General features: G+C 43.5%; 1 protein-coding gene across 3 annotated transcripts in view; it reads left to right on the top strand.

Annotated features, from left to right (window-relative positions):
- The window catches only part of KCNH6 (potassium voltage-gated channel subfamily H member 6), a 322,142-nt gene that overhangs the window by 271,088 nt on the left and 32,064 nt on the right, over window positions 1-18,990 (top strand). For all 3 annotated transcript variants that reach the window (XM_073683164.1, XM_073683165.1, XM_073683166.1), the window contains one exon: window positions 15,882-16,307. In XM_073683164.1, coding sequence (XP_073539265.1) covers window positions 15,882-16,307 — 426 coding nt within the window. The remainder of the gene's footprint in view (window positions 1-15,881; window positions 16,308-18,990) is intronic.

The following is an 18,990-nucleotide window of genomic DNA, read 5'->3' on the forward strand; positions in this document are numbered from 1 at the left end:
CACAGGTGCTCTGGTGCACATTTTCAGATAAAACAAGATATAGAGCGCAGCCCATTAGTTAGCTGTGTCAATTATTTTTCTTTATAGACATAAGAGAAGACATTATATAACAAAGCAAGGCACTCTACATAATAAGAGAGGACATTGTGTAATAATGGAATGGCACTATACAAAACAAGAGAGGAAACTATGTAATAGGGGAAGGTACTATACATAATAAGAGAGGTCACAATATAAGCCATAGTGCTATACGTAACAAGAGGATGCTACAAATAACAAGAGAGGTCATTATATAATAAGGGAAAGTACTCTACATAATAAGAGAGGACACAGTAATAAGGCACAGCACTATACATAACAAGAGGACGCTATAAATAACAAGAGATTACATTATATAATCAGGCAAGGAACTCTACATAATAAGAGAGCTCACTGTGTAATAACGGAAAAGAGCACTATACATAACAAGAGGACACTATGCAATAACGGAATCCCACTATACATAATAAGATTGGACGCAATGTAATAAGACAGTGCTATACATAATAATAGAGGACATTATGTAATAAGGGAAGGCATTGTACAGGATGGCACTATACATGATAAGAGAGTACACTAAATTCTAAGTGATGAGGCTATACATAGTAACTGAGTTTCTATTACAAACAAGAATATTACTCCCATCACCTCTCTGAAAGTCATACAGCATAGATACTGAATAAATATTAAAATACATATTCATACCTAGTAACTTACTGCTAATGTCTCATCTGATTTGTGTCATTTTCTTCCATATCTTCTCTATTTGGTCAGACCTTCATGTCAACATTTTCTAGTCAACATTCATCTCTGCAGTTTGCTACACAGAAATCTCTACATTTGCCTCCTGAATAAACAATCCCTCATATGGTGGCCCTGAAAACAAATATGCACCACACCACTAATATATAATTAGCAACTATGCAACCCACAATACAAAATATAAATAAGAAAGCACTGTCCCCTCCAATTCATCACAAGTCACTTTGCTGTGTCCTTACAAACCCACCACAGTGCTCTTCCTGTCCCCCGTCCCCCCAATTCATTGCAATTACATTCCCTCTCCCCTGATAAATTCATTACAGGTTCTCTCTCCCACCCCCCAGTTCACTACAATTACATATCCTTTCCCCCCAATTCATTAGTTAAATGTCCTTACTCCCCCCAAATTCATTAAGATTACATGTTCTTTCTCCCACCCCAATTCATTAAGTAACATGTCCTCTTTCCCACCCACTCCCAATTCATTACAATTCCATGTCCTCTCTCCCTCCCACCCCCCAAATCACTACAATTACATGTCCTCTTCCCTCCAGTTCATTACAATTACATGTCCTGACTCCCAACCCCCTCTCCTCCACTGTGTTAAAGAAATAAAAAAAGGAATCACTTACTTTTCCAGACTGTCCTCTGAGGCGCAGCTTCCATCCTCTTCTGACCTTCTCAATTATGCAGCAGGTGCGATGACGTCATGATGGTTGGGTCATAAAGAAAGTGTCAAGCAGGAAGCCAAGGATGGCTATTGCCAGAAGTGGAACTGCAGAAATGTTCCCTGCCTGGCGATGCATGCCAACAATGGGGCGAAAAAGACGATAATGAGGGCACTCTGGCTATAGGCCCTACGGAGATCCGTGCACCAGGCAGTAGCCCAGATTGTCCTCATTGTAATCTGCCCATTTCAGCATGTAAACATAAGCAGATAGCCATGTAGAGCTTAACTGTAGAGAAACCACTGAAACAAGGTCATAGTCCTGAGGAGTAGGAATGTCCCAATACTGAGTGAGACAGGCTGGTGCCTGGTGCTTGTTGGGCTGGTGCCTGTTGGGCTGGCTTGAGGAACCATTGGTGTGGTGACCTGTTTGAAGTAGAGTTGTAGTGACAATGTGTGAAAGGATTCGGCATCACTGAAACCACTGTGTCAGCTGCGACAATTAGAAGGAGGCTGGGTGCAGGCGGTATTGCAGGCCTAGGTGCCTCAGATTTCACTACTAGGTGGAGGAAGCTGTATTGGGCGTAATTGTTCTCTGTTTTCCGAAAGCAAAGGTGATTTTCATATTAAAGAGATTGTCCACTACTATTAATAATCAGTAGGCATCACGTGACCCCGGCTGCATCCGGCTCCGACATCCGCTGATGTCACATCAAGTTCCGGCTACATCAGCTGATAATGGAGCAGGCTGCAGCCAGGGTCACGTGATGCCTAGTGAGCGGTCAGTGATAGCGCCGCTCACAGGCAAGAATGACCACAGAAGGTATTTACAAAAACACTTGTTTCCACAGTTTAAATCGATGGGAGCATTATTAATAGTAGTGGACAACCTCTTTAAGGCTACGTTCACACTATCAGTATTTGATCAGTAATTTACATCAGTATTTCTAAGCCAGGAGTGGAGCAATCAGAGGAAAAGTATAATAGAAACACGTCACCACTTCTGTATTTATCACCCACTCCTGGTTTTGGATTACAAATACTGATGTAAATTACTGACCAAATACTATAGTGTAACCGTAGCCTAAATGTCTGTCTTTGTAATTTAATAATCCAATCACTTTTCAAATATTCTTAAATTAAAAATTCCTTTCCGTTCCCTTCTCTACTCTAATTTCCTGTTTTGTTTTTTTTCTTTCTCTTTTTTTTTTACTTCTGATGACATTTTGTTTCAGAATCCCCAGTGATGTCGCAGCTGCTGTCCCCACCCTGAAGCAAAGTTTCAACAATGACGTGTGTTTCAGGGGCTGGACTAGTTTATGTCCTACTGAGCATGTGCTGACTTTCAATTCTGACACATGCTCAGTATGCATTCCCTGCTCTCTGCTTTATATTCCTTTGAATGCGTACTGATATAGCATTTCCTCACAGGCTCTAAAGATAAGTGACGAGCAGACAAGAGAGCGCACTGTCATGGCATACTGTAAAGGAGAGAATGCAGCAATCTGGGAGAGTAGAGACCAGATTAACCCCTGAAACAGAAGTCACCTCTCTGAAATGGGACGTCATCACTGATGTCTGTTTCAGGGGTTGGGCCGGCCTTTGCTTCCCCGATTGCTGTTTTTTTTCTCCTTTTTGAAGCGCACTCACAGTGCACTCTCTTGCCGGCTCGTCACTTATATGTAGAGCTTGCAAGGGAGCGCAATGTGAGTGCACATTTAAAGAAATATTGAGCAGGTAGAGCATACTGAGCATGTGTCAGGTTATTACAACTGGCACATGCTCAGTAGAGCAGGCACTAGCCCAGCCTCTTAAATGCACATCACTGATGACACTTCGTTTCAGGCTGGGGACAGCAGCTGCGTCAGTGATCACAGCCCTGGTCCACTTATGCTGTCCCCAGGGCCGGCGTCAGCACCCGGCGTACCCGGGCAAGTGCCGGGGCCCTGGAAAATCAGAGGGGCCCACCGCTCACTCACTGTCGGGGCCCGGCCCACACACCCACCCGCCCACTCACTGTCGGGGCCGGGCCCACACACCCACCCGCCCACTCACTGTCGGGGCCGGGCCCACACACCCACCCGCCCACTCACTGTCGGGGCCCTGGCCGCTTCCTCGGCACCTGTTCAGGGACGCTTGATTGCCGGCACTCCCCCAGACATGGCCGCGCGCTGTCCGGCTGTGTCTGCTAGTAATGACGCGGCAGGGTCGACGGCACTGCACCTTTAATTGTGCTTGTGTGTCGCTCCTGCCGCGTCATTACTAGCAGACACAGCCGCACAGCGCGCGGCCATGTCTGGGGGAGTGCCGGCAATCAAACACCGTCGGAGGTCCTGCACAGATGGGCGGGAGGGGCCCGGACCCGACCGCAAGTGGGCCCCTCTGATGGTCCAGGGACATGATGTCTGTGACATGCCGGGGGCCCTGCACTTCCCCATACCTGAGGAGCTGCTGGACAGGACACTGGACCGGGGACAGGTGAGTGAGGCTTCCCCTATCCCCATATTAAAAATATTTGTAATGAGTCTGTGTGAGTGCATGTATGTGAATGTCAGTGTGTATAACTGTGTATATATATTTGTCTGTTTTATATATGTCTTTAAGAATTTGTGTAAAAATATGTGTATGTCTGTGTGCGTGCATGTGTCTGGGTACCGTGTGTGCGTGCATGTGTCTGGGTACCGTGTGTGCGTGCATGTGTCTGGGTACCGTGTGTGCGCGCATGTGTCTGGGTACCGTGTGTGCGCGCATGTGTCTGGGTACCGTGTGTGCGCGCATGTGTCTGGGTACCGTGTGTGCGCGCATGTGTCTGGGTACCGTGTGTGCGCGCATGTGTCTGGGTACCGTGTGTGCGCGCATGTGTCTGGGTACCGTGTGTGCGCGCATATGTCTGTGTACCGTGTGTGCGCGCATATGTCTGCGTACCGTGTGTGCGCGCATATGTCTGCGTACCGTGTGTGCGCGTGCGCGTGTCTGCGTACCGTGTCTGCGTGCACGTGTGTCTGCGTACCGCGTGTCTGCGTACCGTGTGTGCGTGTGCATATGCCTGCGTACCGTGTGTGCGTGCGCATGTCTGCACATGTGAAGGATGAGGTGGCAGGCTGGGCCCTGTGTACTATATATATATATATATATATATATATATATATATATATATATATATATATATATATATATATATATATATATATATATATATATATATATTTCTCCGCCATATCTGTGCATCATGAATCGTGTATGTGTTAAAAGGGCCCACTGAGACTCTTTCGCCCGGGGCCCAGAAAAACCTGGAGCCGGCCCTGGCTGTCCCATTGCACTGGGGATTCTCAAATGAAATGTCATCGGAAGTAAAAAAAGAAGAAAAAAAGCAGACATGATGTTACAATAGACAGGGAACCATAGTTAATTTTTAATTGAAGTATATTAGAAAAGTGATCAGATTATTACATTAAATAGATAGATATTTAGTATTAAAATCACATTTGGCTTTAGACCATCCCTTTAAGGAAGACCTGACACATTCAATAAAGAATATCACCAAGCAAAGACAATAGGTGTTTTTTTGCCAATAAAAATATATATATTTATTAAACAAAGAACACAGGACCACATCCCATATCTATTCATTTGGACATGTAAGTCGCCTTCCATTTTGGATGTTTCTTTACATATAGGGGATCACTTATAGAGCTTGGATACTATATACTATATATGAGCACCTACTTGGACTCTTTAATTCATGAAGTTAACCTTTTAGTAGCTCCTATTGACACTTACATTTCCCCTTGGTTAATGCTAACCACATAGGTCTATATTTAGATTGTGCAATTATTAGGATTTCCTGATTTTCGTGTTTTATAAATCTATATATACTTTGACTACTATGTCTTTATAAATATGATATTCATGTGTTGGTGTTTTGTGGTCTTCTATTGCTATACTCTGTAGGATTGTTCTTTGTAATCTTTATTTAATAAATCTATATTTTTTATTGTCTTTGTTTGGTGGTAATTGTTTATTGGTGTTGCCTTTTGTGACAAAATTAATTTTCTGATCATTCATGCTCCTTAAGTTGGTAGCCATTCAATAAAGATGCATTTTTCACATGGTGTTCTCCTGAATCTGGAAGTTTTTCTTTTTTTCCTGCATCTCTACGTTCCACATAGTAAATAGGTATATAACTCTGGTCTAGATAGCCAACTGGGCGCAGTCCTCAAGATTATGCCCATGGAGGACCACACCCATTTGTCTATAAATAGTAGATTTACATACAGGAAAGAGGGGGCCATATCTCAGGAACGGAGAGGTGTAGGAACAAAAAAAACACAAAATCAGATTCAGGAGAATAGCGGCATTTACACCAGGATAAAAAAAATTACGTATTTATCGCAAGTGACGGTTCCTGTTTCATAAACCTCTGAACACTACACTCAGGATGCAGAGGTGGCACACAGCACTTTAGAAAAGAAAGCCGAGGTGCTGGTTGCTGATGCAGAAACAGATAAAGCCAGGGCTGGAGAAGTGATGTGACGTAGGGCAGAGCCACGAATGTGTCTGAGAGTCACCCAAACACATGAAGTATGAGCCGAAAAACACCGCCGGAGCCGGTAAGTGAGTGGTACTTTCACAGCTTTGCAGCCTTGCACCTTCCCTGTTCCGCCACCATCCTCCGCTTTGCCTTTCTTCGCACATATCCCGTGCCTTCTCTGTGAAGTGTTGTGGTTGCACGCTCATCAGTTGAATAGTTAATACCAACAGTTTCCTCTTTCGTCTTCTGTAAGACACAGACCGTTCTCCCCCCTTTTGACTTGGGCGAATATGACAACAGAGCTATATTGAGTCGGTAGGAGGGGTTGTGGGATGAGCTGTTGTGGAAAGCATAAGATCATACAAGCATCTCTGAATAGTGACAGCTCATCCTGGCTCTGATCTGTCGCTGAACACACTAAATCTACCTGTGGGTGCGTGGGAGGTAGGTGACACCCCACTCCTCCTGATCCTCAGTGTGCACCCCAAAGTTCCCTTGTCGTTTGTCTTAAGTCTTCCTCAAGTGAGAAAAAAAACCATAGTATTCCTGCTTATTGTTTTACAGTTCACTTAGTGATTCTTATCTGTAGCATAAAAGAGTCTGTGTGCAGCCAGAAATACATGGAGAACAGATGAATTATGTATGGACACAATTAAAGGGATAAAGTAACAATATATTCTGTGCACAGCAATGAATAGACCTAGTGGTAAGGGAGACGGCAGTACCGTTCTGTAATAAATGGGGCAGTGCATCCATGTGTTATTATTGTCCCTAACTTACCCTGCCTGGATACTAGTGCAGTGCTACCGTACTGCAGAAACCGAATACTAAAGTAATATGGTAGCATTATGGCTAGTATTTAACACAGACTATGTTCCATATTTTCCAGAGTAGCTAAATTGTTCCTCGCGCCTTTACATGAGTTTGACATTGATTGCAAATTAGAACATTAAAGGGGTATTCTGGTTTTATGTAAAATTAGGGATTTTCAACATACACTTAAGTTTTGCAAGTTTGTAATATATACTGTACGTTTTCCTTTTTCACCTTTTTTGACCTGTCTACTAGATTTTAATGAAGAGACTTTCTTGTTAACATCCAAAGACTAAAAATCCATCTTGATCACATCCATTTGATCAGAGGCAGACATATCATTGGTGCAACCTGTGCAGCGGCACAGGGGCCCAAGCAGTAAGGGGGCCCACTACCACCAAAGAAGCAAGCAGCTTCTATCATAGGCAGAACTATTGGACTATTGGACAAAAGAAAAACACCAGATTCAAGAGAAGAGCAACATTTTCACCAGATAAAAAAAAGTGTTTATAGGGCTATGACAGAGCTACTTTAAATTGATCGCTAACTCCCATGTGATTTTTACAGGTAAACACTTGCAAACCCAATTGGGCATGACAGGATTGGTTTTATGTGCGTTTTTTAAGGGCAGACTGCTGTTTACTTGCAAAATTACACTGCTGTTATGAAATAATCAATTTTAAGGGAACCTGTCACCAGGTTTTTCCTATATAAAGTAGGGCCACCCCCGTGTAAACACTATGTGATAGTATACTAGAATGCTGTCTATATGTCCCCAATACACTCTCTATAAAACAAAAAAGGCCTTTTATTACACTCACTTATGCGGCGGCCCGTTCCGATGGGCGCTGCTGGTCTTGATCTGGCGCCTCCTCTCTTATTGCTTGTTCTACATTATCCTCTCAGTGTCCCCACCATTGCCATCCTGCGCAGGCGCACTTCTCTGCCCTGCCGAGGGCAGAGCAAAGTATTGTAGTGAGCATGCGCCAGCGCATTTTGGCCTTTCCCTACGCATGCGCACTGCAGTACTTTGCTCTGCTATCGGCAGGATAGAGAAGTGCGCCTCTGCCGGAGCGCTGTGTGGATGATTAAGAAAGTTTCATCCACACGAATCAACACGAGAGGAGGCGCCAGATCAAGAATAGCAATGGCTATCGTACCGGAACGCCCCGTAGGTGAGTATAATAGAAGCTATTTTTTGTTTTATGGAGAGCGCATTGGGGACATATAGACAGCATTCTAGTATGCTATCACATAGTGCTTCCAAGTGCTGGCCATACTTTATATGGGAAAAAAATAGCGACAGGTTCCCTTTAAATTGAAGTCGGAGTAGTTTTCAACAAAATGTGTCAGCAGCTATGTGAGACCATACCGTTACAAGAAAGAGTGCTTTTAACAAACTGTGCAGCTGTGTGAGCAGGACACATTTCTAACCTCTACAATAAATTGAAATTAGTATTTTCATTGTATATTCATGGCATATTCACACATTATACATAAAGTGAATCTGTCACCAGGATTTCACCCACCCGCAAACTATTTATATGCTCATGTAGCTATTTCAAAGACTAGCAATAACTTTAGATGTCTAGTTTGTTCCTCCATTACTGAGAAATCAGCATTTGAATACATAAGCAAATCTGAAGCCTCTGTCACTCCAGCTCTATTCCCTGTCTAGTGCTGCCTCTTCCTGCTTGACTGAGCTTCTGTGCTGTGTGATTTCAGGCAAAGAAGTCATCAGTTAAGCAGGAGGAAGCAGCACTGGCTAGGGAATAGACCCAGAGTGACAAAGGCTTCAGATCTACCATAGTCCTTTAGCCTCATTTGCATATCAATTCAAATGCTGATTTCTCCATAAAGGAGGAACAGACTGAACATCTAAAGGTATTGCTGGACTTGTCTTTGAAAGCTCTGCATGCACATATAAATAGTTTGGAAGGTGAAATGTTGCTGACAGATTCCCTTTAAAATACTTTATGATTCCCTTAAAGGGGAATTCCCATCTTGTACAAGTATGACATATTCCCAGAATATGCCATAAATGTATAGTAGATGAAGGTGTGTAGATTCTGAGGCTTACATCTATCATGCTTTGCACACTGCTATAAGTGGAGATGTCCATACAAATGAATGGGACCTCCTCTCCACTGACAGGTTCCATTGATGGGATGCACATCTACTATACATTTATGTTATATCCAGCTGATAAAATATCTTATATATCACATGAAGATCCCCTTTATATAGAGTCAGATAATGTGTTATGGGCAATCCGCAATGGATAGATCACAATACCTTTATTTTCAGTTATATAAGTGGCATTGCATTACATAACCGCACTGACCGTGCATTCAGTGGAGCTTTAACACATTTTTTGCAGTACTCAGGCAAGCTGATAATCATACACATAGGGACAGTTTCATGGAAGGCACAGAGGAAAATACCAAGCAATTAAACGTTTCATCCCTTTTACTCTAGCCATATATATTTGCATTCTATCTGACAAGAGCCCCTACGGCTCCTTAATATGGTGCACAGCCACATACCATGTAGGTCTACCTCCCTAATATGGCACATGTAATGAAAGATGACACAATCCTAATCTTTGCCGCACTGGGTCCTAACCCCTCCAGCAGTTAACAGGTCCTTTAATTTCTATGGTAGTTGGATGCTTTCAATCTCAAGGGTGAATAGGGGTTAATCACAGGCTGTAGGGGTTGGGGGATGGGAGCTTCTGCCTGGCTGACAAAACTCATGCACCCCGCTGGCACCCACATTGATTGGGATTAATTAGCATCCAGTCGCCTTTCCGATGCCCTTTGCAGACTGTGCACTGTGTCCATAAGAATTAGCGTCTCTATGTCCTGCATGGGCAAGAGGAAGACCACTCTTGCTTTTCCAGTCATGGCGCTCCGCATGAAAGCAGATCATTATGCAGATATCGCTCCTTTTGGATTCTTGAGTACATTCTTACAATGAGTGCTCATTCACATGTCCGATTTTTCCACGTACTAGGAAAACAGACCAATTATTCTGATCAGAGTTTGATCAGAGCGTGGCCCCAGTGTGGTCTGATGGTCATCCATTTTTCTCATACACAGAGAAATTTAAAAAAAAACATCTATCCACTTTTTCCTTTCTGACAGTCCTTGAAAATCTGACCACATTCAGAGTGCGGTCTGATTTTTTAACGGATCCATAGACTTGCATTGCCGACTTTGATCCGACCCTGGACAAAATGGGACATGTCTCCATGATATTGAAAAACCCGGATAGCACTTGTACCTATGATAGTCTATGTGGCCATTCACATGTCCTTGATTGTTCACGGCCTCAGAAAATCGCAGAGACATGTCCGACGGTTGATTACAGAGTTGGATTAAAATTGGCAATGCAAGTCAATTGGTCCATGAAAAAAAAAAGGTGCACTTGGATTTTCACTGACTGTCAGAATAGAGAAGGTGGAGAAACTTTTTTTTTACTATTTCTCCACGTACGAGAAAAACGGATGGCACTCAGTCTACACTCTGATCAAAGTCTGATCGGAATAATTGTTCCGTTTTTCTCGTACGTGGAAAAATCGGACATGTGAATCAGCCCTAATAGAGAAGATTTTTATATGGGGAATATCTCACAAATAATTCAGAACCTGCTACTTTACATCAACGAGGTGGTACAAGGTAGAATTAGGTAGAAAGCCCCTACTATTGTCCATGGTCTGTTTCTGGCATTACAGCTCACCCTCATTCAATATTGCGTCATACACTTTCGTAAAATATGATCCACTGAAATATTCTTGGTGCATATCACAAATATACAATGGATGCCGTTATTTGGTTCCAATTAACACTGGACAGGATCTGCAGAAATAAGGCTTTATTCACACGTTAGCGTTTGCGGTATGTGTGCTTTTTTTCTGTCTTAATCAGGGCTGTTTTATGAACACTAGTTGCCTGCTCATGTGAACGGGTTAGTGAAATAAAGCATAAGCTCCTATCAGTTATGACAACTTGGACCCTGCACATTGAAAAAACTAACCATTTTTCGGGCAAGACTTACCAAGCGGCTTGCCTTTGAATTTTGGGTGAATGTTTATGCGAAAATAATGGATTTTGTCCATGTTGTCAAACGTGGCATGGGGTGGCAGCTGTGGGCTAGGCACCCAACTGTGTCGCCCTGGCACATTACATGAAAGTGGAAGTACTGGCCGATGGTGTGGGCTCGCAGGACCAGATGTTTCAAAGTTCAATGAGGTTGGTGTGGCCTCGCCAGGACCAGATGTTTCACAGTTCAATGAGGAAGACCACCATTCAAACATAAACTCTTTACTGAACGGTAACTTGGTGAGGGTTATATACAAGGGATAGCGGGTACCAACTCTTATGGATGTTTCCTTTACAACTTGAGGCATTTTTCACACGGTTTCCGACCTTAGTAGTAAACTCCAGGGATCATTATATCTGCTGTTTCTCCCAACGTCATCACAACCCAGCCCAGCTTTAACACTACAGTCCTGATCAACAAGTGTCATCTACTTGTTCTGCGGTTCTGCGTCCTCTTTCCACTACTGGCACCCTGGAACTTCTGCCTGGGACCCTTCACTAGTCCTACGTAGTCAGTCCTGTTTAGGTCCATTACCTTCCAGTGTTACAAGGTCAAGGTCTCATGGCTAAGCATCCTCTCCTAGGACCTATCTCCAGAAGGTCACTCTGAGTCACTTATCCTTAGGCTCTCGCTATCCCTTCTCTTCGGTTTCCTTTCATTTAGGGTCACCCTCGAATGCAGCACTGTACACCTTGGCCCTTGTAGTCCACTCACTATGCACTCCAGGCCATATCTGTCTACCTAGCAGGAAACAGTCACTTTGCCTTACACTAGCCCCTCCCACTGTGGGCTAGTCCCAAATATGAACTTTAACTGTTCCTATAGTCAAACTACACATATCTAACGCACATCACAATTCCCGTTACATATCTTTAACACCTTATACATTTTACATGGCATTTCACATTACACCACACAACAGAATTCACAAAAAAACTTGTTTCTTCAAAGAGGAAATGTGGGCGGTATGTCCATATCCTTACAGTTGCATCTATGTGCTATCCATTTTTCGTGAAATGGTTGCTAAAAGAAGCTTCGGAAACCTTCATCAGTTTATTTTTTATGCAAGAATAATGGACGACACACACGTGGTAAAAACTGACATGAACCAAAAACTGATAAATTTTGATCCAGCACACTGAGGAAAATCAGTGTTTTTTTTCCATTAAAAAAATATATATAATAAAGAAATTACAGTGCTCAGCCTTTTCTCTAGTGCACTTCAGTTTATCTACAGAAAGAAAAAAGATACTTTAAAGCGTTATCCCACCAACATATATCACGAATCCACACCACAAGGCAGGTGATTTTCCGACAACTGGGACCACCAGCGATCATTATGGTAGTGGTAGTAAAACATTCTCATTACCACACCTATAGACTAATAGTAGTGAATATAGCGGTGGACTTGTTTGCACACTACTACTCCGTCCCCCATTCTAGTGATCAGTGAGGATTCCAGTAGTTGCACCCCCAATGATCATACAATTTGTGACCTACCGGTGGATAGGTGATAAATGTGTTCAAGGGACAACTCCTTTAAAGTTTTCAGGGAGCATTTAGCAAATGACGGGGCTGCTATCCAGCATGTTTCTCTTTAGTTTGAGAGACCTACTCTTTTATGCAGAAATACAAAGATTAATTCTTGGTATTCTTAAATTTTATAAATTGACATGCTCTATACTCTGAATAATTAATGGAGGTCTCAGATTAGGCCCTCCTCTATTAAATGAAATGTCTCAAAGGGAATACATAAACAGGATTTCACATACCCCAAACTATTTATATGTGCATATAGTTCTTCCAAAGAAAAGTCCCATAATACTTTTACATGGCCAGTCCATTCCTCTGTTACTGAGAAATCAGCATTTGAATTGATATGCAAATGAGGCTGTAGATCTGAAGCCTCTGTCACTCCAGCTCTATTCCATCTATCCCCATTTCCTTCTGCTTGACTTACAGCCTATATATTGTGGCAATTGAGCCATCAGTCAAGTAGGAGGATGCGATGCTGGGAGGGGCATATAGTTGAAGTGTCAGAGGATTCAGATCTACCATAGTCCTTTTGCCTCATTTACATATCAATTCAAACACTGATTTCTCAGTAACAGAGAAATGGACTGACCATGTAAAGGTATTGCTGCACTTGCATTTGAAAGAGCTACCTGCACATATAAATAGTTTGGGATGTGAAATCCTGATGACAGATTCTCTTTAAAAGGGTTCTTCCAAGTTTGATCCTCCTAAGCACACTGCTTCCTAGCCTTCCAGCTTCCTGATCACTTGGGTCAGACGCTCATCTTTGACTAACAGTTCAGGCATCAGCATAGACGCTACCATCCTGTACTGCGCATGCTCCCAATGCTGCTAGGTGAAGCTGCCTGGTCTGCTGCTTTCCTCAGATGAAATATGAAGTTGAATCCCTGGTCCTGAAAGGAACTCCTGAGCAATGTCTTGTCAATGGTGTGCAGGGCCGGCTCCAGGTGTTCGTGGGCCCCGGGCGAAAGAGACTCAGTGGGCCCCTTTAACACATACCACGATTCATGATGCACAGATACTGCAGATAAATATAGATATATAGTACAATGCAAAGATTTCACTTCCTATATTACATGAGCGATATCTATTGTAAATTCTACAATAGCTCAGAAACCGGTGAATCCTCGCAGCGGACAGTGCAGACCGGACAGTATAGTCCTCCATACAGTATTATGGGCACCATATAGTCCTCCATACAGTATTATGGGCACCACATAGTCCTCCATACAGTATTATGGGCACCACATAGTCCTCCATACAGTATTATGGGAACCACATAGTCCTCCATACAGTATTATGGGAACCACATAGTCCTCCATACAGTATTATGGGAACCACATAGTCCTACATACAGTATTATGGGCACCACATAGTCCTCCATACAGTATTATAGGCACTACATAGTTCTCCGTACAGTATTATGAGCACCACATAGTCCTCCATACAGTATTATGGGCCCCATATATTGCTGCATACAGAATAATGAGTCCCATATATTGCACCATACAGAATACTGGCCCCCATATAATGCTCCATACAGAATACTGGCCCCCATATAATGCTTCATACAGAATACTGGCCCCGATATAATGCTTCATGCAGAATACTGGCCCCCATATAATGCTCCACACAGAATACTGGCCCCCATATAATGCACCATACAGAATACTGGCCCCCATATAATGCTCCATACAGAATACTGGCCCCCATATAATGCTCCACACAGAATACTGGCCCCGATATAATGCTCCATGGAGAATACTGGCCCCCATATAATGCTCCACACAGAATACTGGCCCCCATATAATGCTCCATGCTGTATGGGCCCCATATAATGCTCCATGTTGTATGGACTCCATATAATGATCCATGCTGTATGGACCCAATATAAATGCTCCATGCTGTATGGGCCCCATATAATGCTCCCTACATAATGGGCCCCATACACAGGTGCATCTCACTAAATTAGAATATCATCAAAAAGTTAATTTATTTCAGTTTTTCAATACAAAAAGTGAAACTCATATTATATAGAGTCATTACAAACAGAGTGATCTATTTCAAGTGTTTATTTCTGTTAATGTTGATGATTATGGCTTACAGCCAATGAGAACACAAAAGTAATGATTCTATATAATATATGAGTTTCACATTTTGTATTGAAGAACTGAAATAAATTATTTTTTTGAATGATATTCTAGTTTAGTGAGATGCACCTGTAAATGCTCCATGCTGTATGGGCCCCATATAATGCTCCCTACATAATGGGTCCTATATAATGCTCCACGCCTCCATACATAAAAAAATCAAATACTCACCTCTCCTCGCTGCCACTGATCAGCTCCGAACTCGTTGCCATCTTCCCGCTCTGCACTGTGACTGCTCAGCAGAGAGAGCGCTGCAAAGATGTCATTGCACCCTCTGACCTGAAACGTCACAGTCAGGAGACGTGGAAGAGACAGGACCTGCAGAGGAACAGGGAGAGGAACGTATTGTGCCGGGGCCCTGAGCAAATGGGGGTTCCCATTGTGCGCCGGTGTCCCAGACGGCGAATGGGCCCCCCCGCCTGCTCAGGGCCCCGGCACTTGCCCGGGCGCGCCGGGTGCTGATGCCGGCACTGTGTGTCTTTGCGATCTCGAGAAGTATGCGATTTTTGACAGCGGGAGTAGATGGGGGTTGTGTGGGGAATAGGGGTCAAGAGTGTTATCTCAGTATTTTAACAGTGTTGGGGGGGGGTGTTGCCTTTGAGAATACAAACCCAGTGTTTTGACAAGTTGGGGATGCCATCTCAAGCAGTCTCAAGATCTGGGAGAGGAGTGGTGGTGGTTTACGGGAGAAGGCGGTCAGCTACACTGTATAACTGCTCCTGGGTTACTGTCCATGCCCACAAGCAGTTCTATAAAAATGAATGGGGCTGGAGAGAGGTGGCAGGGATCAGAAGCTAGCATAAATTCTTGCTCCATAGATCTCCACTGGCCTCAGTTTAAAGCTATAATGTAGGAACTGGACATATTCGGCCACTGATCCAGGAGAACAGCAGTGGCCGGTAACCTAGGCAATGAGCTGTAAACAACAAAAGACTAAAGCGCAGATAGTAGGAGAACGGTACAGGATAGAGAAAAGCCGGTTAATTGCAATCTTGCATAGTTTAATGTCTGCCTATACCTATTTCATAACATGAGTGCAACCCTTTAATTGAGTATTGCTTGCGAACAGGTTGTGGGGAGAGAAGTGCAAATCAATCGCCATCAATAGTTTTACAGATTCGCATCGACATATAGCTTTATAACCTATATTTATATTTCTGCAGTTTAGTGACGTGCGCTCTCTCACATCTGTGCATGTGACAGGTGAGGATGAGTCACAAAGTAGCATTAAATGAGATACATAACATAAGCTCAATAACTGTCCTCTCACCACCCACAGGTCCTTTCCCTGGGGGCAGACGTGTTGCCAGAGTACAAGCTGCAGGCACCGCGGATACACCGATGGACCATCCTCCATTACAGCCCTTTCAAAGCAGTGTGGGACTGGTTAATCCTCCTGCTGGTCATCTATACTGCCATCTTTACCCCATATTCAGCGGCCTTTCTGCTGAACGACCAGGATGAAGAAAGAACTTGGGAATGTGGCTATTCCTGCAACCCCCTCGACATCGTGGACCTGATAGTGGACATAATGTTCATTGTAGATATTATCATCAACTTCCGCACCACCTACGTCAACACAAATGATGAGGTGGTCAGCCACCCTGCCAAGATTGCCATCCATTATTTTAAAGGCTGGTTCCTTATTGATATGGTGGCGGCAATTCCCTTTGATCTTCTTATCTATAGAACGGGCTCAGATGAGGTAAGAGAACATTTTGTGAAGTTGAAGCTAAAAATGAAATATATTTCATGTAAAGTTTTCCACTAGGGAAATACATAAAATGGTGCCAGGTCAATAATGTTGCTCAATGATTAGTTGGGATCAGCTGATTATTGCTAGTCCAGTGCCTGTAACCCCTGGCGATCAGTGAACGTTGTGAATAACCACATTTTTCTTGTTGCAACCACTTTTTTATATGGTAACCATTGAAATATGTAATACATGGCTGGGCCAAGTCCACTATAGAGGGAGTAACCCTTATTATCGGCATGGCATTAGGGAGGAGCAATTGCCAATGGCCCCCAGTCAGTTTACAACAGAAACTACATTGATAATAGCTGTTCTGCATTATCAGTGTATTTTCTGTTGTTGAGACTGCATCAAGAACTTTGGTGATGTCACCAATGGTCCTATACCCTGCAGGAGTCTAGAGTATCTGAATAAGAGGAGACAGACTGGTAAGTCCTCTATTGTATGTGAATGTATGGTTGTATGTGTTTGTGTAAGTATCAGCCTTGTGTATGCATGTGTCAGTATGTATGTGTATGTGTGACATATACTGTATGTCTTTATGTATGAAAAGAACTAGAGGAGTAGCGAGTATATATGGCATAAAAAATATTTTTATTTATAATGAATTAAAATACATACATCAACAGTCATAAAATGTTAAGTCTCCAAATTTCAATCAAGGTAAAGTAAGGTGCAAAGTATTAGAGAGGCCATTGCCTCACCCCAATATAAGGTCCCCTGTGGTATCCGTGGGTCCAGCTCAAAGCTGAAGTATGTAATATAGAGTAGTGTGCATAAATGCTACGTCCCATAAGTCAAATAAATCCTACTTACCACTAGGTATAATGGGGGAGTATATGGGGGACAGCAATGAATGGTATCCCGGCAAAGATGAAGCCCCGACGCGCGTTTCGCCGCTGAAGCGCTGGCTTTCTCAAGAGGCATATGTGTGATTAAGCAGCAGGACCTTATAAGTACCTCCCCGAAAGATCACATGACACGATCCCGGTCACGTGATTGGGAGGTAACCTAGCAATGGATGCTCAACGGCACATGCGTCAGGTCCCGGGATCCCACGGCACGAGCCGTCACCTGGCAGCGCACATCCGGAAGCACGGACGCGCATACCGGAAGTGCGCGGCTGAGAGAAAAGACAGCTGAGCGCTGGTCCAGGTACCCAGGAAACCACGGCGCATGCACACCGCACCATATATTGTAAGGTGGCTGAGTATTAAATAAAGCAGAGTAGAATAATTCCAAAATGTATAAGAAGGGAGCCAATGGTGTCCCCACACCTCCAATCTAGTGATCAATCTAAATAGCAATGTTCATGGTAATACATATCAAAAGGAGATGCAATTCCTAATATTGAGAAGACAACATTGGCACACAAATCACAAACAATTTCCAAAGCCAATAGATGAAATGGTCCATCGAATTCCCCCTGTGATGAAGGTGATTCAAAGACTAGGATCACGTCCCACACCGATGCTAATGAAAAAAAGAGGAAAAAAGTAGATAATGAATAATTAAAACAGATTAAAAACAAAAGCAAAACAAGCCAGGATTTACATAATCGGGCAAGTACGGAGATTGAACCAAAGCTAGAAAAGTTCATATAAAGGAAGCAAAACCCAATGTCTCATTCAGACCCCGCGGAGCCATGGTGCCAAGGCTAACAATCCATTTTGTCTCCTTCTGGGCCAGGATCCTTCCCCAGTCACCTCCATGGGATCCCAAATGTGGGATATCAATTCCACGTATCTTCAGAGATTTAGGGTCACAATTATGATATCGTTGAAAGTGGCGTGGGAGGGTCCTTAGCTCACGGGGATCGGTCACTGACCTGGCCGCGCCAATGTCACGAACATGCTCCCGCACCCGAAGCTCCCTGGTGGTCAGGCCAATATAAATTAATTGGCACGCACACGTGGCATAGTAGATTACATGTGTCGAGCCGCATGAAATGTAATTGCGGATCTGGAACTCACGGGAGCCATCGGATGAGGTGAAGGAGACTGAGCGCACGGCATTGGCGCATGCCAGGCAGTGGCCACATGGATAAAACCCTACCCTGGGTCCACGAGATCCGAATGGGTTGGTTGGAGGGGGGATGTAGTGGCTGGACACCATTAGATCCTCCAAATTGTTGGCTTTGCGAGGGGTCATCAGAGGATACTCCCCAATACGGTCACGCAGGGAGAGCTCCGCACAGAGAACTCCCCAATGTTTGGAGAAGATCCGCTGCATCGCCTCCCACTCGTGATTGAAGGTGGAGATGTAGCGAACCCTCCCCATATCCTTCTTCCTATCCATGGGGGCGGGGTATAACAGATGGTTACGTGGGGTCCCCAGCGCCCTTCTATAGCCACGGCCGATGCACCTATTACATGTCTTTATGTATGTGTGCTGTGTATAAATGTATGTATTATGTATGTGCTCTGTTTATTCACATATGTCTATATGTATGTGTTCTGTGTATACCTGTGTCTGTATGTATGTGCTCTGTTTATACATATATGTCTGCATGTATGTGTTCTGTGTATACATGTATCTGTGTGTATGTACTCTGTGTATACATATGTCTGTATGTATGTTCTCTGTGTATACTTGTGTTTATGCATGTATGTACTCTATGTAGACATATATGTTT

The sequence above is a fragment of the Phyllobates terribilis genome, unplaced genomic scaffold (genome assembly GCF_046119375.1).
Source record: "Phyllobates terribilis strain yellow unplaced genomic scaffold, ASM4611937v1 Scaffold_5__5_contigs__length_657084704, whole genome shotgun sequence".
In the NCBI taxonomy this organism is placed as follows: domain Eukaryota; kingdom Metazoa; phylum Chordata; class Amphibia; order Anura; family Dendrobatidae; genus Phyllobates; species Phyllobates terribilis.